This window comes from Sminthopsis crassicaudata, chromosome 3 (assembly GCF_048593235.1).
Source record: "Sminthopsis crassicaudata isolate SCR6 chromosome 3, ASM4859323v1, whole genome shotgun sequence".
Lineage (NCBI taxonomy): Eukaryota > Metazoa > Chordata > Mammalia > Dasyuromorphia > Dasyuridae > Sminthopsis > Sminthopsis crassicaudata.
In genome coordinates, this window is record NC_133619.1 from 610,840,114 (window position 1) to 610,867,164 (window position 27,051).

At 39.8% G+C, this 27,051-nt stretch overlaps 1 protein-coding gene across 23 annotated transcripts in view; it reads left to right on the forward strand.

Moving 5' to 3' along the window:
* Nucleotides 1-27,051, forward strand: part of EIF4G3 (eukaryotic translation initiation factor 4 gamma 3) — a 377,578-nt gene that overhangs the window by 314,477 nt on the left and 36,050 nt on the right. For 16 of the 23 annotated variants that reach the window (XM_074305978.1, XM_074305996.1, XM_074305975.1 and 13 more), the window contains 7 exons: nucleotides 3,540-3,659; nucleotides 4,054-4,164; nucleotides 11,201-11,371; nucleotides 14,799-14,996; nucleotides 22,434-22,580; nucleotides 23,243-23,479; nucleotides 24,656-24,760. In XM_074305978.1, coding sequence (XP_074162079.1) covers nucleotides 3,540-3,659; nucleotides 4,054-4,164; nucleotides 11,201-11,371; nucleotides 14,799-14,996; nucleotides 22,434-22,580; nucleotides 23,243-23,479; nucleotides 24,656-24,760 — 1,089 coding nt within the window. The remainder of the gene's footprint in view (nucleotides 1-3,539; nucleotides 3,660-4,053; nucleotides 4,165-11,200; nucleotides 11,372-14,798; nucleotides 14,997-22,433; nucleotides 22,581-23,242; nucleotides 23,480-24,655; nucleotides 24,761-27,051) is intronic. The other 7 variants (XM_074305980.1, XM_074305982.1, XM_074305983.1 and 4 more) reach the window with 1 other exon arrangement.

Consider the following 27,051-nt stretch of genomic DNA (forward strand, 5'->3'; position numbering starts at 1 on the left):
TGGAGGCAGAAGACCCAATTTGAGATCCCACTTTTACCACCTGTGTGATCTTCAGACAACAACAAAATATAAAACGCTAGCAAAAGAGCATTCCAGGACTGGGAGACTGTCAGTCCAAAAGCCCAAAATGGAAGAGGGAACAAGAGACAGCTGCTGGGATTGGACTGTACAGAATGTGGGTGAGGATTCTGAATCAGGACAGGCTGGAGCTTTCTTGACAATTGGAACTTCTTCGGCAATCTTGTTAGAGACTATTTTGAAAGCTGTGCTTTTTTAAAATTTTGATTTCTGAATTCAAAGGAGATAGAGTTGTGTTGCAAAAAGAGCAGCTACAGCCTGAGAGTTGGGAAGCACACTTCTCATCCCCATTCTGCCCGACCTTTTCCTGTCATTTTTCTTTATCCTCCTTTGACAAACATAGTCATTGGACTGAGAAAGCATTGAAATCCTCTGCGCCTCAAAAACTTCTTGATTCTGTGATTTCAGATGTGTGAGTTGAGGGAAAATCATCTTTCATTTCCCAAAACATTATTGGATTTTTTGCACTTATCTGATAGTATTTTAAATTTATTTTCATCTTTTGTTTTTATATCACTTTCATTTCCCAGCATATCCTTCCTCTTACATTCTTATACCAAAGAGAAAAGTCATGTCTTATAACAAGAAATAAAATTTTCTAATTAAAAATTTGCGAAATTAATGTACTAAACCCAAGTCCAACATTGTTTGCAGTGTTTCACACCCATGGTCCTGTATCTTGAGATTTTGTGGTTCTTGTTTGTCACAGTAGAGGTGAGAGGGTTTATTTTTGTTTTTTAATAAGAATCTAGTCATGGAGACATTAGATTGTTTTGATTTTTTTTAATTTGGACATCTACAAAAATGAATATTTCCATATAAGAATGACAGAAAAAGATCATATATGAAACAGAGTCTCTTATATACAGTGTGTGTATATTAATCACAGTTCCAAAGCTATCTCTGTTTCTCTCTCAAATCATCTGTCCTCATGTACATTTTTAAAAATATTCATTGACACTTTTTCTTTTCTTGTTTTTGGCATTGCTTTTTAATCCTGCCAGTTCTTTCCTTCTTTCCCCTCACAGAAGTAGAAATATCCCTCCCCTCATTAAAAATATCATTGTCAAACAAAACATATCTCTGCATTGGCCACTGCATCTTCTACACCTGTAGTCTACCTTCTCCCTGTCAAGAGGGTAGGAAACACGACAACACTGTAAAGAAGGTTAACTTTGAAAGATTGATGTCATTATTGACTATGACTCCAAAGGATAAATGATGAAACATACTACGTACCCATTTCTCTGAGACTCCATTTTGTCATTTCTTATGGCACAATGACATTCTGTTATATTTACAGGCCATCATTTAAACACCATTGCTCCAATTGATGAGCACCTTTTACATTTCCAGTTCTTTGCTCTAACAGCCAAAAAAAAAAAAAAATTCTACTCTGAATATTCTTGTGTATAAGTCCCTTCCCTCTTTTTTTTAGATCCTTTTGGAACATAGACTTAGTAATACTATTACTGGCTTAGGGGAGTAGGCACAATGTAGTGAAATTTAGAGGTATAGTTCCAGTGGTGCTACCAAATTTTGTTATCATATCCCCTCCAACACTTGTCAATTTCCTTACTAAAATTATTTTAATGTACTTCTCTTAGTATTTACATTTCTCTTATTATTAGGAATATGTTATTCACATTTTTTAATGTTAATTATTTTATTGTGGACTTAGGGAGGGAGGGGAATGAGTGCACGTGAAACTGCAGATCTATTATGTACAACTTACTATGTCTTTAAAATATGTAATAGTTATTATGTAATTTTTTTTCCTTTTTTTCTTTCATGTGTATGTATGTGTAAAATCATTGTATATTTGCTTTTTTTCTAAATCGGAATTTCCCCTTTCAGATTCTCCTAAGAGCCATCCTGGATTCTCTTCATTCTCTCTCACATGCGCACCCCTCCCCATATTCTAAGACAGGGGTTCTCAAACTACGGCCCAAGGGTCAGATGCAGCGGCTGAGGACATTTATGCACCCACCGGGTTATGGCAAATGGGCCGAGGGGCGGAGACAGAGTGTGAGGTTTTGTTTTTACTATAGTCCGGCCTCCCACAGTCTGAGGGACAGGGAACTGGCCCCTATTTATAAAGTTTGAGGACCACTGCTCTAAGCTATTGACAAAGCCTGTTGAGTTCATCTTTGCACAATCTCTTTTTCTCCTTTTCACCTCCTTTTCTCCTCTGACACTGCCCCTACCCTGGAGCAGGCATCTCCTTTCACTAATCTGCTAGTGGATCTGCCTGTTCCAAGTCTCTCCCCATTACAGTCCAACTTTTCTTTAGCCTCTAAAGTGATTTTTCTAAAGCTTGAGTCCATCTCTGTCACTCCCTACTTAATTAAATTTCTGTGGTCCCCTATTGCCTCCAAGATAAAATACAAAATGCTCTGTTTAGCATTTACAATTCTTCGCAACTGATCTAATTATACCTTGCTCCCCATTGTGTACTTTTTAGTTCAGTCACGCTGGTTTCCTGGCTGTTCCATGAACAAGATGCATCACTTGGCCCTGGGGGATTCTTTCTGGATGTGCTCTCTCCTTTACTCCCACTATTGACTTCTCCCTTGATTCCTTTAGGTCTCAACTAAAATTTCATCATCTACAGGAAGCCTTCCCCACCCCATCTCAGTTCTAGTGCCTTCCCAATATTCTTTATTTCCTTTTTGTCGTGTGTGTGTGTGTGTGTGTGTGTGCGTGCGTGCGTGTGCGCGTGTGCACAGCACTTTGCACAGTGCCTGGCACATAATGAGCCCTTGATCAATGTTTGTTTATTGAGTTATTTGATAATCACTTAATAACGTACTTATTTACTTGATTTACCAAATTACATGATCCTCTTAAAATCTTATTCCTATTTAGTTATCCTGTGTCATCTTTTTCCCGTCTATAATTGATTGACTCTCTTTTTTGGAAGTATGAAAGAAGTGAAACAAAAATAACTGGTTTGCTTTCATTAATCCAGGTAATTTACCTGTATATCCCATGGTACCACCTTCAGAATCCTGATCCTTAAATCTGTGACTTGTTTCATGACAGTATAGGCTTTTTCCTAATTATGTTCTAAATACATGTTCTTTGGAAGTTGACCTTTGTCTCAAAAGTAAATTCTTAAACCATGGTCGGAATGAAAAATAGTCCAATTCCTGAAATAGATCTATGGTGTCCTGAGCTAATGTTGGATCAAGGGAATGCTCAGTTTTGATTCTACCATCCAGAAGAAGTATGTTGACCCCTCTCTGAGCCACCTCAGCCTTATCAGGTAAGCCCTAGAGTACATGCTGATTATGCCGGGCTCAGCTCCAGGAGCACCAAGAGCAGAAGTTGCGGACTCACCCCCATTTGGCTAGCTCGTGGCTCTATAGAGCAGGTGCTCAAGACTCTTAAGGCCCTTGCCTTTTTGAATCTTGAACACCTCAGTGATTTTTTAAATCCTCCTTTGCTTCCTCATACAGATCAATCAACCCAAATTGCCCATGCGAACTCTGGACCCTCGGATTTTGCCTCGAGGACCAGACTTTACTCCAGCCTTTGCAGACTTTGGGAGGCAGACATCTGGTGGAAGAGGTGTACCTGTAAGTGCCTGTTCCCTACAACCCAATTAGTTAGACACTGACCACAGACTCCATGAAGTCTTGCCTAACAGCAAGAGAGCTGCTTTTATTCCTCTCCCTGAGAAGACTAAGTAGAAGAGGTGGAGACTTTTTTTTTTCCATGCTAATATTGAAGCAAATAAAGGATACTTTTGAGTGGTTTTAAACTAATAGAAGCTGGTCTGCATTGATTTGGTCTGGTTTCCTTCTCCCCCTTCCCCCCACATTTCCTTCACAATGACCTGCAAATGTGTTAGGAATGGTGTTGTGCTCCTTAATCAATTGATTAAATTCTGTTGGGGTCCTGAGAGGTGGAGGAACAGTGGCAATTATCCACCTAATTGGCATCTCTCTGCTTTGTCTTTTCTTACTGCAGATTTGCAAAGTGCAGAGCAGGCATGGCTTACCGATCCTGGAGCAGGGCAAAGCCCCCACGTGCACCCCACTGCCGATGTCTCACCCCCCGCTGAAGAGCCTGCCTCTGGGGGTGCGCTGGATCCTTTTCTTACTGGGCGCTCGGGAGGCTGGCATAATCTTTCCCGCTTATTGCTCTTCTGGTTGAGTGTAGGGCAAGAAATAAGAGTGTGAACATGACATATGCAAAATGGTGCAGTACTGGTAAAATGCAGATGACCGTTACCGCCCCAGAGCCCCCACCCCCCACCGCCCCAGCCAGGCTCTTCAGCGGGGGTGTGGCCGGCACATCAGCGGTTCACGCGGGGGCACTGCGCAGTGCAGGATTCGGCTGCTGGGGCCTGCTCTGCACTTGGTCAACGTGCTGGGGTCAGCTGTCAGTGGCCGGGATGCCTCTTTGGCCGATGATTCATTGGCACAATCAGCACTTAATGCTAATGTTCTAAAGGAATTTGGGGTCTCGTGTACATTTGCAGATCACCCTGTTAAGAGTAATTTATTTGAATGCTCTTTTAAATATTTTTATACAAGGTGATGTGTTTTTATTTCCCCACTACCTCTTTTTTTATGACCATTTTTGAAATCTGCTTTGCATTAAGACTGCATTATTGGAAATGTAATTTCATTTATAGACATTTAAAGTTCATAAGCATTTGTGGCAGTTAAACATCAATCAATTTACATTATTATGCCCACAGTGTACTCCATGCCACAGTGTGCAAAAAGAGCCCTCTCTTTGAGGACCTTTTGATCTAATAAAATTATCATCATAAAGACACTGTGTATCTATGACTATCTCATAGTTTCATACAGATTTGGAAATTTAGCAGTTAACTTTTTCTTAAACCAGATTTTGATTTTTCCATTTCCTAAATGAATTTACCACAAAGTCTAAGAAAGCAGCTTTCTAGAACCATTGAACCTCATATTTTAACAGCTTTTTTTTCCCTTTCTTTTTGATGGTTTAAATTTGTTCCTTTTTTTTTTTTTTTTTTTTTTAAATTCTTACCATTCAGATTATTCTTATGGTTAACAGCATCTGTGCTTATCATATTGCTCAGCTTTGTTCATATGCCACTCACATGAAGTATTGATTTTTTTTTTCCTTTATCATAAACATTCACTTTTATTTACCAGCTTGCTATACGGTGGTTGGCAGTGGTTAAAGTCAAGAATAGCTTGTACCTACTCATACAATAGATTTAAGTTGCTTTTTACATCATTTTTTATGAATTAAATGTTATCAGAATGTATGTTTACATGCCATTCTAGATTATGACCTAGATGTGTGTGTGTGTTTACATGTCAGGTATTTCAGTCTGTATCTGATACTGACTATAGTCATGAAAAAGGGATGAGAATAGAGCACAATTACCAAGAATTAAGTTCTGCAAAACAGTACAATTTTTTTTTTATTCCTTTTCTCTAAGTATCTATGTAATACTGCAAAAACTCATCAATTGGAACATTTATGGGAGTAGTAATGATGTGATTTCAGCCAGGCTAAATCTTGCTTTATACCTTAACTAGCTCTAGCCCTTCTATTCCAGCATGTAAAGCTTTTTCATATTGCAGCCCAAATTGTGGGTTTTTTTTTTAAATTTTTGGATTTTAGTGATGTTTATTTTGTAACATATTCCAGCATAACTTTGGAAAAATGTTTACAAACAATTCTCATGGGTGTCCCACATGAGACTGGAATAGAAAGAAAGATTAGAACCTTGTATTTTTAAAATGCTAATCTAGTGGGGTTTTCCCCGTCTCTCTCTTTTGTTATATTACTTTAGAAACATGTCCACTGTCATGTGATTTTTTTTTTTTTAAAGTTTTATTAATGTAGAGGAAAGGCGATTCCTCCTTTGGACAAGCACTGGCCTTGACTTCATTTCTACTTCTGTGATCTAATAATTTATATTTTTCTCTTTTAGCAGATCATAGAAACAAATACTAAATAATAATGTGACTATGTTTGTAGACAGTGCCAGTTCTGGTCCCTGCAGTCATTCCACAAATTAATTTTCAAAAACTACCAAATATTATAATAAATTGGCTTATACGTTAGTTTAGTTCTTAGAGTAACTTATAGTGTTTATTACTCCTATAATATCATCTTCAGTGACCAACTAAAAAAAAAAAACTTTTAAAATTGATTAATGAATCTCTCTGTCCCTCATGTGCAATTTAGTGAAAATTCCAAGCAAAAGCCCCATTGATGCAGAGTAAAGGGCTGTACGTGACTCTTTTCCATGGACTGATGGAGCTTGAGGCTGTGGGATTTCTACAGTTTATAAAAATCATGTGGGCAGTTGTTTAGTGTCTTTAGCAAGGAAAGAGGAGGGCAAAGATTTGACATTTCAATGTTTTAAATGAATTGAAAAGATAGAAGTTAGTGATGGAATGATCATAGAGTAAATCCTCTCATCTTTCCACCATTTTTTTATGGAGCCCCTTGAAGTACTCTATACATAAAGGGTTGATTTTAGATGTTTCATAAGGACTTTCTCTGTGCACATTCCCTTTGGTTGGCCTTAGGGACTAGATTGGAGAAGACATGGTCTCATACACTTAATTTAAGAAGTTTCCAGTTCAATAGGAGACTTGGGTACAGACACAGATAATTATAACACAAAACAGAACGTGAGGATTGGACCAGAAGATACCTAAATTGCTTCCCCTCCCCCCCAGCTTTAAATCATGATCTTAGCAGTGAAGTGAAGAGGTTCCAAAATTGAAAAAAGAAAAATCCTCAATTTCTGGTGATAGAATACAGGTAAAATTCATCAGTTCAACTGCCATTTACTGTGAGTGCTTCCCATGGCCGTGCCCTGGGTCAGGTGGCAGTGGTTGTAAGACATCTTAACTGTGAATGGAGCTTAATGATGTCTCCTTGAATGACCCATTTCCTAAGTGTGATAGGACAAATGTGCACCAGCTTCTAAAATGGAAAGGGGGTAAAAATCAGCGATTCCCCATTTCCTTAGAAGAAGAAAGTGGGGCGCAGGTATTAGCTGTTAGCTTCTAAGTGATCAAACCCCTGTGAGAACCCACCACAAGGGCTGGCGGCAGGAATGGGAGCTCCTCGAGGGCCAGTGAGGCTGAAACGTGGACATAGGAACTGGACCCCGGCTTCTAGCTGCCATTGATTCTGCAGCTGACTCTCTTCTCGCCCTGGGTCTCAATTTCCTCATTTGTAAAATGAGAAAGTTGGGTCAGATGATCTCTGTCTATAACTCTATATCAATATAGCTCCACATAAAATAAGGTCCAGTGACTCTTAGTCCTCAGTCCCCAGGGAAATATTTACCAGGAATTACATTGATTAGGATGAGATATTAACAATTAATTGAGGGTTTATAACTGCTAATTCTTGTAAGACACTTTATAAATGAACTGACACAGAAGCTACCTAGTAATCATTTGAAGGGCAGCAAGTGGGACACAGTGCCTCTGTTGGGGCCATTAGGACCCAAGTTCAAATGCAGCCTCAAATACTAGCTCTGTGACTCAGGGCTTGACTGTTTCCTCATTTGTTAAATGAGCTGGAAAAGGAAATCACAAATCACTCCATTATCTTTGCCAAGAAAATCCATAAAAAGGAGTCATGAAGAATTGGACACAACTGAAAAAGGACTCAAGATAACAAATTATTTGACACCATTACATAGCAGTTAAATGAATTTCCATTTTATTGATAATGAAGGCTATCCATTTCTTTTGCAGAAGTGTATGTGTGTATGTACACACATGTGCAACACACATCCACATAAGCAATATGTGTATACGTAAACATATATAATCTATATAAACTTAACTGCTATTATCTAATCAGTTTACTATATAAGAAAAACTGATCTGATAGCATAGACAGTTGGTATAAGTGGCTAATTAGGCTTATTTGGAATTACAGTCCACAAATCCTTAAGGAAATTAGTAGATCTAGATAAATTGCATTAAATTTAATAAACAATTTACACTTATGAGCAATATTATCCTTGCTTCAGAAATAGAACTATTTAGTTATATGACTATAACAAGGAAACATGAGTTTGTAATTCCAACTACTGAACTCTAGACCATTGGCAGCCCACCAGTGAACTTCTTGTGGCTTTGTCCTTCCCTTTGATAGCTACTTTAGAATGAAATCTTCCAGTGATAGTGATCACATTTTTAAGCTGCCTGGAAAAGAGCTTATATAAATTGGTAGAAAGATTAGATGTAACTACTATTTGTCATCTTCCTGATGCAAATACATGAGTATCCAAAAGAGTGGGAATTTGATTTCTTTGCAAGCAAGAGAGAATTTGCTTCCTAAAGTTAACCAAAAAATGCATTTTCTTTTATTTTAAACTAATTTTAAATGTATTCAGTGGCAATTCTTGACAATATTCAGTGATGAAAATACTGTGATAAAAATGTCATGTGATATAAATTTTAAGTGAGAGATGTTCCCAGTTACTGCAAAAGTTACTAGTAGAAGTGGACATTAGGCTATAACGTGAATGATTAATACACAGACAGTATTTTGATTTTTCTTCTTTATATACAAACTGTTGGCAGTATGTTTTCCTTGCAGTGCAATGTACTCTGAGAAATGCTTCCTCTAGAATGCTGTTGTCTTCTCAATGCTACCCTTTCATTAGCAGAATGTCCTGCTTCGTTATTCTTTCACTATTACTTGATGATAATGTTAAGTCATTTCCATTTCTGGAAATGGGAATTTTCTTGGCCCAGATACTTGAGGCAGGGGTTGGTCATTTCTTTCCCCAGCTCATTTTATTGATGATGATACTGGGTAAAGCGACTCACCCAGGATCACACAGCTAGTGTCTGAGACAGGATTTGCACTCAGGAAGATGTCTTTTTTCGTCCAGACCTTGCCCTCTATTCATTTCACCACCTGCTGCCCTGATTCTCCAACTCTCCCCCCTCCCCCCAAAAAAACATTTTCCTAACTGTGCCAAGGAATGTTATAGCAAAAATGAGAGCTATTGCATCAAGAACAGAGGTCTAAAAGTTACAACTGACTTCACTTTGAGTTGGGGTTCTATTGCTTCACTTTGGCCACTCAGATTTTCTTCTCTTCGCTCATGTTTCCTCCTAGAATAGAGGAAGCACGAGTAGACAACAGTTTGCAGAGATTTGAGTGGACTAGAAGCTCAACTGATCCAGAGCTCATGGGGCAAGGAGTGCCCAAACCCTCTGTCCACCCATTAATTAGCAGGAGTATCCAGAGAAAGGCAATCAGGATGATAAAAGAGCTTTGAGACCCTATCATCCCAGGAGGATCAGGTGAAAGGCCTGGGCAGAGAGGCAGGAGAAGCTCTGGATTGAGAGAGGTCTGTCCTGCAGAGGATGGGTTGGTCTGGTCCTAGAGGCCACACCAAAGAAGAGTGAGTAGAGCAGCAGAGAGGTCACACTAGGCTCAGAGTCAGCAAAACAATTGCTGACCCACATGTAATGGGCTGCCCTTTTTAGAGATCTTCAAGCAAAGTTTGGAGGAGCACTGGTCAAGTTTGTTTTAGCAGGGGATTCTTTTTTGTGTTCAAATTGAACTAGAGAGCCCCTGAAGTCCCTTCCACCTCTCTGACTCCATATTGCCTTCCTGTTCTAACAGTCTGTTTCTAGCTGGTCACAGGGGACGTGGTACTGACTTTCCAAAACGCCTACATTTTGTTTGATCTTGGATCCATTGGCACTAATGAGTGCTGGAACAGTTTACATTAATGCTGCCAATTTCTTGTCAGCACAGCCATTTTTAATTAGCTTGAATGGCAAAGTGTAAAGGGAAGGATCTGAAAGGACTACAGTCTGTGTAAAACCTTTCAGAGCTTTTAAAATTTCATGAATAAACATCAGACTGGGGTTTATCTCTAAATTTGCTCTCATTGAGAACATGACTTTTCTCCTTGAAGTTCCATAGGAGTGGTGACATGCAGTGTGGTGGCCTCAAGCCAGATGGAATTCTAGCTGATAAGGTTGGGTTTGGAGAGTTAAATTGTGATAGCTTCTTAACAGCACTCGAGAATTAAATGTCAGAAAAAGAGGTGTCTGTCAGCACATTTTGTATCTCAGATTTACCAAGCAGTTAACTTGCCAGCCAGAGAGTCAACCTAAACATTTAAATTGAAGGGATGATAACCAAGCAATGAAAGGATTTACTGTGATGAATATTTTATAGGACAGGATGTCACATTTTGCTGAATCCCTCGTCCCCTTGTCATTACATCCCTTAATTTTGATGACGAGAAAGACATGGTAAAATGTGTTGGTTGCAGCAGAGTATGAAGAGTTCATAAACCCAGGAGAACAGAGAGAGCTAGGGATATTGTGTTAGCTGCCGTATGTAGACAGGCCTCCACATAGGGAAACACAGGCAGCAGGAAGCTTATATTGGAACATAATTATTGAACAAGTTCTGTTTCTAAATGCAGTTTAGATAATACAGACAAGCTTTTGTTATACATATCTCCTCTTTCTCTTTAATGTCCAGCTTAAGAAATAAGATTTTCCAAAAGAAAAACTTAAATCTTAATGTGTACCTTCCAGAAATTAATTGTAAGGGATTTTTTTTTTATGTTCCTGTTAAATTCTATGAATGTGGAAATATATTGATTTTTGTAGCAGATTTGGTGCTCTTACTGTTACTTTTGTATACTGTGTTGTAAAAGTCACATAAAGGATGGGTATCTCCTTGTCAGAGATGTGCAGAGAGTAATTTTATGCTTTAGGGAAGGATTAGGCTTTTTCCCTAATAATTCTTAGAATCTATGCATGGGAGAGGAGTACAGTTTGATTGTAGTAGATCTAATAATTGGCATTTAAAAAAAAAAAAAACATTGTCATCAAGAGAAACACCACATCTTTTTCATACTGGAGAGAGGGAGGTCACTCACTGAAAACCCTGTCTGCCCTTGGGCTGGGATCCAGAGCAAACATTTTCTATCTTTCAAAAGAAAAAAATCCCGTGTCCCTGACATTACATAACCCTAAACCTTGCTTGAATCTAGAATGGTTTACAGTCTCCAGCTGCTGTGTCATGAGCATCAGAACAAACACAGTGAACTGTTGAGTCCTCTGTGTTGATATAATCAGGAATGTTCTTGTCCTAGTTGTTGAACGTTGGCCCCAGAAGATCTCAGCCGAGCCAGAGAAGAGAGCCCAGGAAGATCATCACAGTTTCTGTGAAAGAAGATGTCCATCTCAAAAAGGCAGAGAATGCCTGGAAGCCAAGCCAGAAACGAGACAGCCTGGCTGAGGACCCTGAAAACATCAAGACCCAGGTGAGCCTTCTCCAAGACAGGGAGTGGTCATAATCTTCTCCTTCAATAAATGTAAGCACTAAGACTCTTCTAAAAGGACTTCACTTCCAAAGTCGGTGGCCTTTTTCTCAGTTCCTTATCCCTTGTGACTTCCCTGCTATCTGTGACAGTGTCAGTCTTCTCCTAGCTAAGAGCTCTTGCCGAGGGCTGGTCCCTCCTGGCTCTCCTGCCTGCCTGCTTACTGCTTACCTTCGGTTGATCTGCATGCCCACTGACTGGGGGAGGGTCCCTCAGGCCTGGTCCTTGGGCCACTCTTCTCCTTCCACTTTCCCATCTCCCTTAGTGATCTCCCCTGGGTTCACTAACTTCCCATTTTTATAGACCCTCACATTTCTCCTGAGCTCCACATTTCCAGCTGGTCTCGGCCTGGATGTCTTCTTGGAGGTCTGGAGGGTCCAAAAGAGAAGTCATCATCCCTCCCGCCCTTTCTTCTTCCAGGTTTGCCTTGCTCCCCACACCAAAGGCTCGCACCCTTCAGGTCGTCTGAGGTTTCTCCTCTTGGCTCCAGAGTTGGCCTGATGCCAAAGCTCACAGGCCCCTCCTTAGTCCAGGCCTTGGTGGGGCCCCTGTCAGCGGTCCCTGGTTCCTTGTCCTTAACGAGCCTCCTAAAGTGATTTTTCTAAAGTGCAGATCTGACCACGACAGTTTTCAGAGCTCCCTGGTACCTCCTGGATCAAATATAAAATCTGTTCTTTGGCTTCCTTACTTTGAGGCTTGTTATTCAACCTCTGTGCTCACTGCTGTCCAGTAGCACTGGTTTCCTTGCTGTTCCTTAGACGTCTCACCCTATTGGCCACTGGGCCACACTCTGTCTTTTGTAGGAGCCTTTCCCTCTTCCTCACCATGGTTTTTAACCTATCTTTGCATCCCTAGTGCTCAGCCAGTGCCTGGCCCATAGTAAGTGCTTAATGAATGCTTGCTTACTGATCAGAATAGACCATACATCTGAGATAACTGTCATTTTTCTAAGGTTTGTTTTCTCTCAACTTTTTATAGCTTTATTTCAAAATTCTGTGATTTTATCTCTGTCAAGCCTCCTTCCTTTGAATACTAGTTGCACTGCCTTCCCCTTTATAGACAAATCTTTCAAATTTCTGCTGAGCAACAGATTGATGACTTGGGATCAATTTGCTGGTGGTGAGTTTCTGCCCTATTTACTCCTTTGCTCCTGCAAAGAAATATACAATTTTGTTTATTTGGATTCTTCACATTTCAGCATGTTAGGGACCTGTCAAAATATCTTTGAAAACAGATAACTTGGCTGAAACTTCCAAACATCCTAGTGCCAGTGTAGGGAGGGTCCTCACAGTTTAAGTCTGCAGTAATCATTTCTCTTATTCTGACCTGCAGGGCCCTGAGCTTCCCTTCCAAGACCCTCATTTTGGTGTTGGTCTCAGGGATATGTGACTGGGGGGTCTTTCTTTACTCTCTTTGACTTGCCCTTGGAAGTAAATTTGGAACTATTCCATTATTAGTAAGCTTAATCTGAAGTCAGAAATACGGGATCAGTTTTGGAAAGTATTGAGTTATACTTCAAAAAATTCACTTAGTTTATAATGTTGAACAGCCAGGGCTGCCCCCATGTTGCAGCAACAGGAGATGCAAGGGTCTCTTTCTGCTACTTGGTTCCAGACTAGGTGCTCTGAATCTATTGGGAATTGGAGATCTCTTTGAAGTCACTAACTTTCAGCTAGAGCTTAGTGAAAATAAAGATGCCAATTTTTTCCTCATCCAAGTTTTCAGGGATTTTGCCACAAGTTTAAAACCTCCGTTCTAAATCATCCTCACCTCTTACCTACACAACTACCATGAGCCTCCTTTGTTTTTCTAACTTCAGTCTTTCCCTGCTCTATTTGCCTATTTTTTTTTTTTTTTTTTTTTTTTTTGAGGCTGGGGTTAAGTGACTTGCCCAGGGTCACACAGCCAGGAAGTGTTAAGTGTCTGAGATCAGATTTGAACTCAGGTCCTCCTCAATTCAAGGCTGGTGCTCTATCCACTGCGCCACCTAGCTGCCCCCTATTTGCCTATTTTTAAAAAATACATTTTAAGTTTATTTTTTAGTTTCAGATTCTCTCTCTCCCTCTACTCCTTTTCCCCACTTACTGAGAAAGCAAGAAATACCATACCTTTATACACAGGAAGTCATGTAAAACATGTTTCCACGTCTAATACAGTATATACATAAAGCATCAGAGTAATCCTTCCTAAAACATTGACTTCATCAAATCATGGCTCTTCTCAGAGACTTCAGAGGCCCATTATTATTTCCAGGATAAAACCCAATTTCTATCTAGAGCCTTCTTGCCCACTTTTTCTAAATATGAAACTTCTGATCCATGCTCATTTGCCTCCAGATTGACTCTGCCTGTTCTGTAATGTTTCAACTCTTAAGATTTTGCTCCTCTTTTTCTTCCACCTAGAATGTCCTCCTTTTCATCCCTCTTTCTCATTATATAACTCTTTGTAGATTTAGCTCATGTCATTTTCTCTACAAGAATTTCTAGCTTCAAGTAATATTCTGAATTTTATGATACTTCCTGTACTATTTGATTAATTATTCCAAGGATGAGGATCATAAGTTTCTGTTGGACTTGGTCTCTGCTATGACCTTGATGTTTCTTATATCTTCAGCCAGATCCTCAGTACCATGCACAAAAGAGACATTCTTGCATCCTTGTTGAAGGAATTTGAGCCAGTGTTTTTTCTTCTTGTTTTTTTTTCACCCTGAAGTTCCTTTGTGAAGCTTAATGATCATAGACTTGGATGAAAAGTATTGCCTCTCTCCAAGCAGGATAGAAAAGTGTCGCTGTGTTCTTTGTTCCAAAAATAGATTTAGAGAAATTATTTAGATAAAAGCCATGAATTTAGTTTGCAAATCACAGAAAGGAGTAAAAGTCCCATCTCAGAGTTAGAAGGGAGCTTACCGCGGTCATAGAATTTTATCACTTGTCCTATGCATGAAACTGCATCTGATTTTTGCTTGAACCTTTCCTGCAACTGAAAATGTACTTATCTATGAAGAAACTCTGATTAGAAAGTTCTTACTCCAACTGAGACAGATGTCTTCTTTCTTGAAACCTAGCTTTATTCCCCTAGAGCCTTTCAAAAGTAATTTCCTTGCTTTTCTGATAGTGTATTCCATCAGACACCTTTCATTCCTTTAATCAATATACATTGTTAATAATAATGAATATTGAATTTAATATTTGTATTGCTATTTTATTATTAGTTCCAAATTCTCTTCCATCTCCCCTCCCAGTTAAGAAAGCAAGAAAAATACTCATTATAAATCTGTTTTATTAGACTTTAAAAATTTTAAACTAGTGTGTTTCATAAAGCATACATAGCTTCATTAATTTTGTGGATATTCTTTTTATAATTTTTATAGGAGCTTTTCCGAAAGGTTCGGAGCATCTTAAATAAATTGACGCCACAGATGTTCAACCAGCTGATGAAGCAGGTGGCAGAGCTCACTGTTGACACAGAGGAACGGCTGAAAGGAGTTATCGACTTGGTCTTTGAAAAGGCTATTGATGAACCCAGCTTCTCTGTGGCTTATGCAAACATGTGTCGATGTTTAGTAACGGTAAGAGAGGAAGGAGTAAAACCAGAAATCCCTACAAGATGTATTCTCCCATCATTATGCGTTCCTCTCAGAAGTGTTTATGGGACTATATAAAGGGGCGAGTGTTTTTAGCAATTTAATTGAAATTTTGTACTTCCCTGTATAAAACAGCCTTCATTTTAAATACAGTATCTATATACTTACATATTTTTTGATTCCATAACACACTTAGAAAAAAAGAGTCCCCATATTGCCTAGTATCAGAAGATAAAAGAACCAGAATATAGGGAAAAATTAATGCTGGGTAAGTGTATGAGCAGTTTAAGCTATGGGTCTGTGGGTATGTGCTCACGCACTACTGTAAGAAAAGAAAGTTGAACATAATCTTCTGATCTTAATCTCTTAGATATTAGTAATCTTAGATATTAAAGGGTTATTGAAAGTGCAAAATTGTTTAATTCTGAGGTTCTGAGTTTTGTGAGTGATTTTAGGTTCATGAAGCCTCTGGAACCTAGAGTAATGGGGGTTAAATGTGTCAAAATTTGTATGATGTATTATAATGGAAACCAGTTCTATTGAAATGTACTTATCAAAAAGTTTTAAAAAACAAGTCCAAGCCTTCCAGAAGAAGAATCTCTAGCTTAGCTAATGGAATCCCTCATAAATCTCCACAATCCAGGTCTTATTTTCCTCTTCCTTGCCACATTCCTTTGTCTCTTTAAATACAACTGATTATCGCCTCTCAGCCTTTGTAGCTGGAATTCCATGCTACCACCTTTAGAACAGTGCAAGAAAGGGGAGCCAGAGCCACTTTGATTATGTCCCAAGATGGTCTTTCCAGGTTCATGTTCATAAAACTGCCATGGATTGTTTGTGTTTCCTTTTCTCATTGCTCTTGGTTACCACACTTAGTGAGTATCAGTAATTGGTTCCTTCTTGTCATTTGGATTATAACTTAATTATCATGATCTCTTGTGTTTTTCACTATTTAGCAACTTATGGTGAACACAGAAAGATAGCATGTGTTGAATACCAGAAGCTGTCACAGCAAGTGACCTATGTGGACTGCAAAAGTAAAGCTTTCATAGAGGAGGCTGACCTATAAAAATGGGCCTCATATAAATAGGTAGAAAAGGTAATAATAGAGGGATTTGACAGAGTGGTAGATAAGGCTGAAAAACCCTGCTTAGAGAAGTACTTAGAAAGCATTATAAGTACTATAAGATGAAAGAGATGTGATAGATTATTGTGTCCAACTCCCTCATTTACAGAGGAAGACTTAACTTACTATAGAGAATTTGATTTTCCCATTAATCACTAAACCAGACCTCCAAATCTAGTAAAATGGATATGATGGGTAGTAGTGAGGAACCATTGATTTTTTTTTTTTTCTTGAACAGGACATAATATGAAGAAATCATTGTTTTAGTTGTCTGACAGTGATATGAAAAATTAATAGGATTGAGGAGAGCTTGGAGAGCAGGAAGACCTGTGTTGACTACTATTACAGTAATTCAGGCATGAGGTAATAAGGGCCTGATCTGTATCCAAGATAATGAAGAGTCGTCCCTAAATAAATCATAAGAAGTGACAATGGGGAAGAGACAGATAACACTGAAGATGAGTCTTCCAGTGTCAGACTAGGTGAACTGGGAGACTGATTTGTCTTTGGCAGAAATCAAGGAATTAGGGCACATCTGTTTAATGACCTGGGAGAAGATGGTTTAAACAGCCTGAGTTTGAGGTATTGGTGAGATCTTCAGACCCACATTGTGTACATACTCTAACGTACAGAAGGCTTCGGTTGGCAGTTGAAGGTGTAGGGTTGGTGCTCATTGGAGACGAGCCTGCTGCAGGCTTTCATAGCTCATAAGCAAAGGGGGAATAATAGAAGTTTGAAAATGGATGACATTGGGGCAGCTAAGTAGCCCCTGAGTCAGGATGTCTGTCCACAATTTGACACAGGCCTTTGATATTGAGTCAGAAGTCAGAGAACTTCTGGCAAAAGACAGTCAAATTGAGTTGTCTAGAAAAGTGTATCAGTGTTGTGGTGACATACCTGCACAGATTCTCGATAATGTACAATGCTCTCAGGCTTTCCCATTCATCAGGAGAGTGAACTAAAGGAGTCTACTTGATGCGTGCTTTTTTACCATGGTGTTTTCAGCAGGGTGATCAGACATTTTCAAGGAGGTCAAACGTGGCATTGAGGTGTCAGCTCCCATACTGATGGCAAATTGCTGAATTTGAAAAGGCTGCAAGCCGAGATTCAAGTGGCGAGAGTTAGTGGATGACTTTTGTACACAGATGATCGTGCACTCGGTGCAGACTCTGAGGCTGAGATGAAACGGGGCTATCAGTTGTCTGCTGCTTGTGCTAATTTTGAACTGACAAGACCAATAAAGCAGGTTCTGCACTAGCCAGTGCCATGCCATCCATTTGTGGGATCATGGTTTACACCCTGTGGAAAAATTATGAAATTGTGGAGAAATGTACATTTGCCTAAACGTTTATTTTATGGAGAGCTCACCCAAGGCAAGCGTTCATAGCTCAAAGAAGTGATACAAGAACACTTTCAATGGGTCTCTGAAGAGCTTTGGAATCAGTTGTGAGACCTGGAAGGCGTTAATAAGAACCGTCCAGCATGGCATACTTGAAGTTATGTGTACTATAAATGCAAAGCAGAATTGCAGTAGCTCAAAAGAAGTGTGACAGGTGCAGATGTAGAGGCATCACCTTCCCCATTGTTCATACTGACATCCTGGATCTGTGGTAGCCTTTTGCACTGGTACTGGTCTGATCTCATGATATCAGTTATGAAGGATGACACTGACGGGAACCTCCCTGGGGACACTATTATTTAATCTCCTTCAGTAAGGAATAATAATACAACCAGAGAATGAAAGGGCTCCAAAATGGCCCATCTGTGATATCCAGTCTTCCTTCAGAGAGAACAGGATTTTGTAGCAGATATTCCGGATGACCACAAACCTGCATCAGAGGTACCCAGCAATGTGTACTGTACTCAGAACATAAGCAGGTTCCTACGTTAGGGTGTGTATTGCCAGTGGTTCCAAGCATCTTTTAAACTGAAGTGCTGCTGTTCCCACCAAGGCAAGATTGCATCTTGATTCTTCTGCCACCTTGTCAGAACTTTAAAAAGTCATGAACTGAAATGCTGCTGATGTCCCAGATCATGGTGACTGCTCTCAGTGGGACCTTTATTAGACTATGGACCTTTTCCATTTTGGCTATGAGAGTGTCCAGAAGAAAGCAACCAGGATGAGGAAGGAGCGCCTTTCCCATCAGAGGAGAATCACTGGAAGGAGCTGGATGTTTGGTGTGGAGGAGAATATAGAAGAACTCTCTTGTCTTAAGAGGAGTATAGAAGAGCATTGTTGTCATGCTCAGCCTTGGGTGGGGATAGGAGGCATGAGTGGAAGGTCCAGAAAGCCTACATGAAATCTAACATTTCCTAACCCATGGAGCTGTCCAGAGCAGGATGGGCAGCATGGTGGAATCCATCCAGCCCATGATGAATGACCTAACCTGAATTAGTGTATAGAAGGGGGGGGAATTATCTATGGCCTCAAGTCTCTCCTAACCTCAAAACCAATTCTTCATTCTGTGCTGCCTGTGTTCCTAATGGCAACAGATTCACAAAATCCACATGTTCCCCTGACAGGAGTCCGTGCGTTCCGGAGGACCTAGAAATTTGATTTTCATGAATGCTTTGGATAGATTCCTCTTCCAATTTGCATTGAAGCCTAATGGTCTCAAGCATTCTGCTGAGAATAAGAACTCATACATTTTTTTTTTTTAAAGTATTTCTTCCCACATAAGAATTAGGCATGATCAAGACTGTGGACTCTCTTTTACAGAGGAGAAACCTGGGGTCCCAGAAGCAGAAGGGCTGGGCTTCCTGCTGTTGTCCCCTCACTCCTCAGGATCCAGGGGCACCCCATTTGTCTCCAAAAATGTGGCTAGTGGATGACCTTGGGCTTCCTCAGCTGCCTCAGGAAGTGACATCAGGCCATGACAGAGACAGATATTGACCCTGGTTCCCACTTTAAGATCACTGTTAGAGTGTTAGGATTGGAAGGGACCGCTAAGCCTTATTTCAGCTTATATCTGACTATTCTCCTTCCAGAAATGGTTCATTTTCTAGTTACCTACAATTGACCCTCAGATTTGAACAATTTATATCAGTGATTGAGACTATAACATTATATACTTTTCAAACTTTTATATCCCTCCCCCTCCACCTTTGGGTGAATTTTATGCTTTTGGAAGAAAGTTATCCCTCCAAACACATAGACTAGTAACAGCAGTGGCCCTGGTCTCTGCTGCTATCTGAACAAGAAAAATGACTCGAGGCCAATATCCTTGATGCCTAAGAAAACTGAGCCATGTGGGCATCCAGAGACTTGATGCACATGAAGACAAGAGATGTACAATGTGTCTTTCAGTGGTTACAAGAAAGCTGGCTGGTTCTTTAGTCAGTAAAACTCACTGAACAGCTTCTTAAAAATCCCTTTCCTCAAGAAAAAGAATTTTCTTATCAAGTTTTCCCCAAGCTAAACAAACCAGTGTGCACAATTGGCAGTTTCAACTTGTGGTTGTCTCAAGCTGATCTACTATCAGGAAGTTAATGCCTTTTATTCCTAGTGTCCAATAAATCACATTTGCTATTTGTTTATCTGACTAACCAATTCCCATGTGTCTTTTGACTAATTTTTTCCTGATCACTTCTAAATTAAGAATTAATGTTCTTTTTACTGTAATAATCTTACCTCTGAAGAAGAAAGATGTTGCCTTAATCTTAGTTTTTGAAAACTGCCTTGTTCCTTACTCATTTTCTCCACCTGCTCAGCTGGCCACAATGGGTATAGATGATATCCTTTAAGCTAGATTTTGTGGCCAAACTGGCAGGGTGTTTAGAGACATCTGTGTTGATACACCAGTGACCCTCCTTGAGTTTTAAATAAAAGAGTGTTGGAAGTGTAGCTTCCCATGTGTGAATGTGGGGCTGACAAGACAATGCATATAAATGAAATTGGCCTGCTCCTTAACCCATTCATGTGATAACTTAACCTTTCAGATCTTCCTGCTATTTATTGTATTGTTCAGAGCATTTCTCCTTTGCTGAAAGAATGTCCCTCTGTTTCCTGCTACCCTACTTCAGCTTGATATTGTAGCCAATCCTACTTCCCAACTTGGCCCAAAAACTGTTGTTTCTGTTCCATATTATTGCTCATCTTGCAAAGTACTTTCAATCCCTCATCTTTCTGGAGTTTCACAGCTATCCTTTGATGGAAGTGGAAACTGAGGCTCAAGAGGTAGTGGATTTGGCCAAGGTCACGCAACTAGTAAACATGGTTTTCTATATGGCCTCTTCTAAATACAAACTCTGCTCTCATTCTTTTTGTTTTTATTCCTAGCACCGAGCCCAGCACCTGACACATAGCAGGTGCTTGATAAATGTTCAGTGGATTAGGAGGTGCACATCGCTGTGTCTTTGCAGCAAATCTTCAGTCCAGCCCAGTTATATTCACAATGTACTAAAAAGTAATCTGAGGCAATCCAGTGCTGTCCTCCCGAACCTCTGTTTCTGGAGAGGCTGTCCTCTGAGGGGCAGTGCTTTGCCTCCAGCCATTGCCACGGTCCTTCCTAGCAGCGAGGTTTTGTTTCAGTGCTGATAGCCCCTCTTGCCGTGATGTTTAGGTGCTGCCAGGGGCTTGCTTCACAAATCAAGGGTGGCAGCTCTGGACTCTGCAGAGAACTTCTGAGCACTGGCTCGGCTGGTCCCCTGCCATGGGCGCCTGCCTCCTGTTGGAGTCCTGTGCAGTGGAGGGCTAGAGCATGGGGATCAGGGCAAAGTCACGTACACGGAGTCAGAACAGCAGCAGCAATAGTAATATGGTAGTGCCTCTGGAGTGTGCTGTGTGTATGTTAAGCCATTTAACCCTCACAGCAACTGTGACAGGGGACAAGGGCAGGCCGTGTTTATATCCATTTTACAGATGAGGAAACATGCTGAGAGAGGTTAAGTAACTCGGCTCAAAATAGCCAAACTAGTAAGATTCTGAGGTTGGATCTGAATTTGGAAGTTCTGACCTCCAGTTCAGCCCTGTAGCTCCAAGCAGCTTTATCCATTCCAGGAAGAAATGCTCTTGGCAACTTAAGTCTCCATCGGCCATCATTGTTTATTAAGCTCTTTCCCTTAGAGAACAGGAGTACCTCTGGCTGTATCCAAGGATATGATTTGCAGTTGTGTTTGAAGTCGTTTGGGGTGGTCTTCCCATTTTTCCCCTTTCCAGCACCCAGGCAGTATAGCAGAGATGATGGTGGGGCAGCCTTGGAACCAGCAAGAGTTGGGTCAAGGTCAGTCTATGAGACTGTGAGACTACGAGCAGGTCCTATGGGCCTGGGGTACAAGGAGCTCTCTCATCTGGGAACTCCCTATGAGCGCTGCTTAGGCCAGTGAAATCTCTGATCCAGTTCCTAAGCCAGGGCCTCTCCTAATCTTTCCCACCACACATCAGCAGCCATGTGCAGACATGGTAGTATGGGATGTTAAAAGTGTGATGCTATTCTGGCTTGTGTGCTTGGCCACATTGTATTAGAGTCATGGAGTTTTGTTCAGTAGCACTCAGATTTCCCTTTTGATGATTTCAGTAATTATAAACATTCCTCTACATTTGGCTATTTGAATATAGTTGTAGAAAACAAGTTCCAGCAGTTGTACTTTAGAGTTAGGCCTGAAGGTTTTGTACTCCATGGCATCCTTTGGCATTCAGCACCTCGCACTGGGGCTATGAACTCTGTCAGCGTCTCTTATCCCAGTGATCCTTTATTCTGTCCTTATTAATGAAACCACGCTTCTGCAGAACTACTTCTGTCCTTCAATTATGCAAATTTTTTTGGACTGGAAAAGGTGATCAAACATAAAAGTGTTGGAATTCAGAGTGCAAAAATGGCCTACAGGAGACTAGGTATGTTTCACTAACCCCAGTAACCGCTTGTCCTTTAGTGTCACAATAGGGTTCACTCTTGGATGAGTTTTCCTGTATATAGGAAAACTTTTCTTACCCTTTCTTCTGTAATTTCTATTTAGGGACCTTGGGTTGGTCATCAAGGTGCAAAATTTTAAAACTCTGGCTGGTTCATTTTGATTTAAAATTTAAGGGCATTGGCATTCAGAAAACAAAGCAACCGGGAATCACTAATGAGAAAGGAGTATCTCTTGTTTTTTGGATAAAACGCAGTGAAATTGTTGCAGCTAAATTCAGAAATGCCTGCAACTGATTATAGTGATGCTTTTGGCAAGATCCTTGCCTTGTGCTCATTCGAGCTCTGGGAGAAGTTTGTAACAACAGAAAGAGCTCCTTGGAAAGTGTGACTTGGTGGCTCTTAGAGTAATCATGTTGCTTTGTACATTTCCCTGTCTGAATACAGCTAAAAGTGCCCATGGCTGACAAGCCTGGGAACACAGTGAACTTCCGAAAGCTGCTCCTGAACCGCTGCCAGAAAGAGTTTGAAAAAGATAAAGCAGATGATGATGTCTTTGAAAAAAAGCAGAAAGAACTGGAAGCAGCCACTGCGGTGAGTATCTGAGCGTCCCGCAAATAAGAATAGGACTTGCAGGTAGTGCCGTACCCGGGGAATGAACCACATCTGTCTGATGTGGCCACAACAGGTTGGTGTGTAGTGAACACCTGTCTTCTGTCATAAAGGAAGAGGTATTTTCTAAATTTTGACGAAGAGGAGGAGATTTAGCAGGGACGTGATTGTCCTATTCAATTCTCTGAAGACCTCTCATAGAGAAAAGGGATCAGACTTATTCGCTTGACTTCCAAAAGGTAGGACAAGGGTCCAGGAAATTGTAGAAGGATATATTTCACGTCTTGGCATGAAGAAGAATTTTATATCCATTGCAAATGGCCAGAAATGGAATGGGCTCCCTAAGCACCGTATATTTCCTTGTTACTTTAAGAGTAGATAAACCCCTCAGGCATGCTAGGAAAGAAGTCCAGATTGGAGTTAGAGAATGAACCAGATGATTTGTAGTCCATTCAGAATCCATTCTAGCTTTTAAGATTTTACACATTTTACCTGAACTTGAGCCAATCCTTCAAATGCCTTGTTCATTTCAGGAATAAGTACAGAAGGTTTTCAGTACAACGGTTCTTAGCCCCCAAGTTTAGGTTCTGATAATTCCTTAAGTCTTCCCTTGTCATGATCTCTGTTTTCCCATCCCACACTAGCCAGAGGAGAAGACAAGACTTCATGATGAACTAGAGGAAGCCAAGGACAAAGCCCGGCGAAGATCCATTGGCAACATCAAGTTCATTGGAGAGCTTTTTAAACTCAAAATGCTAACAGAGGCCATCATGCACGACTGTGTAGTAAAACTTCTGAAAAACCACGATGAAGAGTCCCTTGAGTGCCTCTGCCGCCTGCTCACCACGATTGGCAAAGACTTAGACTTTGAGAAAGCAAAGGTAAAGGAGGAACTGGGATCTAAGAGTAGAGCATGAGATTTCTTCCTCCAGGGAGCCCTTTCACAGTGTACTTGTTAATTTATGCTGATTTTTCTTTTTTCTTTTTTTTTTTTCAATTAAATTTTAATTTTCTCCTTTCCCATCTATGTCCAACTGTGAAGAAAAGGAAAAAGAAAAAGAAAAACAAAATCCTTGTAACAAATATACAGTCAAGCAAAACAGATGTGTATATTGTTTGCATCAAAAAAAAAAATCTTGTCTTGTTCTCCATCTTGAATCCCTCCCCTCTGTGTCTAAAAATATGGGCAGTGAGCTGCATCATGGAGTACTTTGGAATATTGGTTATCATTGCATCAATTAGAGCTCTTAAAAACTTTAAAAGTGTTGTCCATTTTTACAGGGTTTGTTTTTACTGTATCAATTATTTTCTCAATTCTTAGCAATTTGGACCTATCACTAAAAGGTTAGTGAGCATAGAAAATTTTCTACAAGATCTATATCCCAAAGAGATCAAAGAGAAAAAGGATCCATAGGTGCAAAGGTGACCAAGAACTGGAAAAAGTGAGGAGTAAAATAATATGCTGTAAGAAATGGCAAAAATGATGGTTTGGGTTTCCTTTTCAGTGGACCACAGAAGTCTTCATGTCATAAACATGAGTGCCTGCAAATACGCCCGGGTGCTTAACAGGGCCCCATGAAGGGCAGGGTCATCTTAGGAGGCACTCAAAGAAAGTCTCAAGAGATCCATGGAACCTAAATTTATGTGGCTATTTGAGAGCCTTCAGCTTGCCAACTCTGGATAATGCCATTTGTTCATATCGATCCTGTTGCATGTAGGAGACAGTATAGCATGATGGGAAGAGCACTGGCTCTGGGGTTAGATGCCCTGGGTTCAAATCTCACGGGTGTGACCTGGACAAGTCCCTTCACTTGTCAGGGCTTCTGTTTCCTCACTTTTCTTTGTGAGTTTTGATCCTTGGTCTGCCCCCAGCCATAGTGGGGAGGACTCCTCAGGGATTGGAGAGGTCCCTGCAGGGAGCAGCAGTCTCCTTGGGGACAATGTTCTTGCAGTCACACTCCCAGAATGCAGAGTTTCCTAGGGTGGGAGAAGGGATCCGTATTACGATAGTATTCACTCAGCCTCTCTGGAGATACTGATGATTCTATTTCTGACAGCCTCGTATGGACCAGTATTTTAATCAGATGGAGAAAATCGTGAAAGAGAGAAAAACGTCATCCAGGATCCGCTTCATGCTTCAGGACGTAATCGACCTAAGGCTGGTGAGTGGGGAAGCAGACCCTTTCCTTTGACTGCTTTTCACAGCACATTCTCATAGATGTGGTAATTACTCAGAAACAACCCACGTATTATTTTTAAATTATATTTGATTCTTTTACATTAACAAAAATATCCTGAAAATTATGGGATAAAGAAGCAAGACTATATTTGAATTTAAAGGGTTTCACTGTTCCTTTTCCTATTGTCAACTTCAATGATTTACTAAAACAAAAGAATCACTTAAAAAAAAAGGCATTAAAAGAAAAAGGTTAATGTGAGTTCTTTGAGTGTAGAAATTGTTTTTTGACTTTCTCTGAATCCCTAGCACTTAGAAGGGTTCTAGTTCCGCAGTAGGTATTTAAAAATGCTTTGTTGACTCACTGAGACATAAATGCCTGCATGAAAGGAAGAAGTTGAAAAAGTCCTTTGTCCAGGTCACCAATACCTATCTTTTTTTTTTTTTTTTTTTAATGCTGGGCTCTCTTATAGAGTTTTAATAGTATTTTTCCCCCAATTACATGTAAAAATCGTTTTCAACATTCATTTTATGGAACGATTTTGAATTTTTTTCCCCTTCCTCCCTGAACTTCCCCCTCCCTGAGATGGAAGAGATCTGATATGTTATTTATGCACAATCATTAAAAACAAATTTCTACATTATTCATGTTGTAAAAGAAAGATCAGAACAAAACAGAGAAAAAACTACAAGGAAAAAAAGTAGTGATAGCAAACTTTGATCCACATTCAGTCTCCATAGTTCATTCTCTGGGTGTAGATGAAATTTTCCATCATAAGTATATTGGAATTGTCTTGGATCACTTATAAGTCTGTCATAGTTAATCATCACACAATCTTGCTGTTACTGAGTATAATGTTCTCTTGTTCTGCTCATTTCACTGAGCATAAGTTCATGTAAATCTTTTCAGGCTTGTAATAGAACAGTAATCTATTACATTCATATATCATGACTTAGTCATTCTCCAGTTGATGGTAATCCACTCAATATCCAATTCCTTGCCACTACCAAAAAAAAAAAAAGCTACAAATCTTTTTTGAACATATGGGTCCTTTTCCCTCTTTTATGATCTCTCTGGGATAGAGACTCAATAGTGAGATTACTGGATCAAAGGGTATGCACAGTGTTGTAATTCTTTGTATGTAGTTCCAAATTGCTTTCCAGAATGCCTAGATCATTTCACAACTCCAACAAATACATCCTATCTTCAGGTGAAATGTCCCTGACATCTGCTCTATTCTTGCCTTAGTTAGAGGTTCTTGGATCCTGAAAATTGGAAGAATCTTAAAACTTTGTCTTTCTAGTGGCCAGAATCCACCTCCCATTGCTTTGAATTTATTTGCATCTATTTATCTGCTGCTCCTCCATCTCTCTTAATGATCTGTCCATCTCCCACACTACCTTGTCTAAGGTGAAATCACTCAAGCGCTTTCATTCTTGTTCCACACTGTTGTTTGAAGACCTTTCATTATCTTTGCTTACTTACCTAAAGCAGTTCAGTTTTGCCCGGAAATACACAAAAACACTCTCTCACATCTTAGGTTAACCTAGTTAATTTAAGAGTTGTAAAACCTCTGAATCCAGTCTCACCCACACTTGAAAATAATTTCCTCTTTTATATTTATATTAATTTAATTTTCCCTCTTAAGTATTCACTTATACAGGATAAACACACCCAAATCTTTAGACCTTGTGTTATTTCACCATCTAGGTGGGACCCTCTCTGAAAGCACTCCAGCTTATCATCATTCTTATCAACATGCAAAGTCTTCCTCTGACACCAAAAATCAAAGAGTGAATTTAGAAAAAGAGAAAGAAGGAGATTATTCTTTAAATTGTGTTTAAAATAAACTTGAAACTTCCCTGACAAAAAAAGGAAAAACCACCTATCAGCTCCATGGAAAGAATTTAGTTTCTATCATGTCTATTTAAATTTTTACTGCCATAGTCCTAGCTTTTTTAAACACTACTACTTGTGATTGCCTAATTGAAATAAGATGGCATAAAGAAGTTGCAGGTTTTAACTTTTTTGTTATTAAAATAATAAAATACCAAAGTTGTCAATAAAAAGAAGTTGGACTTAACATGGGAGAATGTTGTACTCTCAAAGAGGTGAATAAATATGTTAGGAGAATTTGTTTTGATATATACCCCAGGGCATTTAAAGAAATAGTTCATGGGATCTCCCATCATAACCCATCCTGAAGATCAGTGCAACTTACATACCATTCTACATAGAGGAATACTTTCAAGAAATTTCTTTTTAAAGAATTTAGG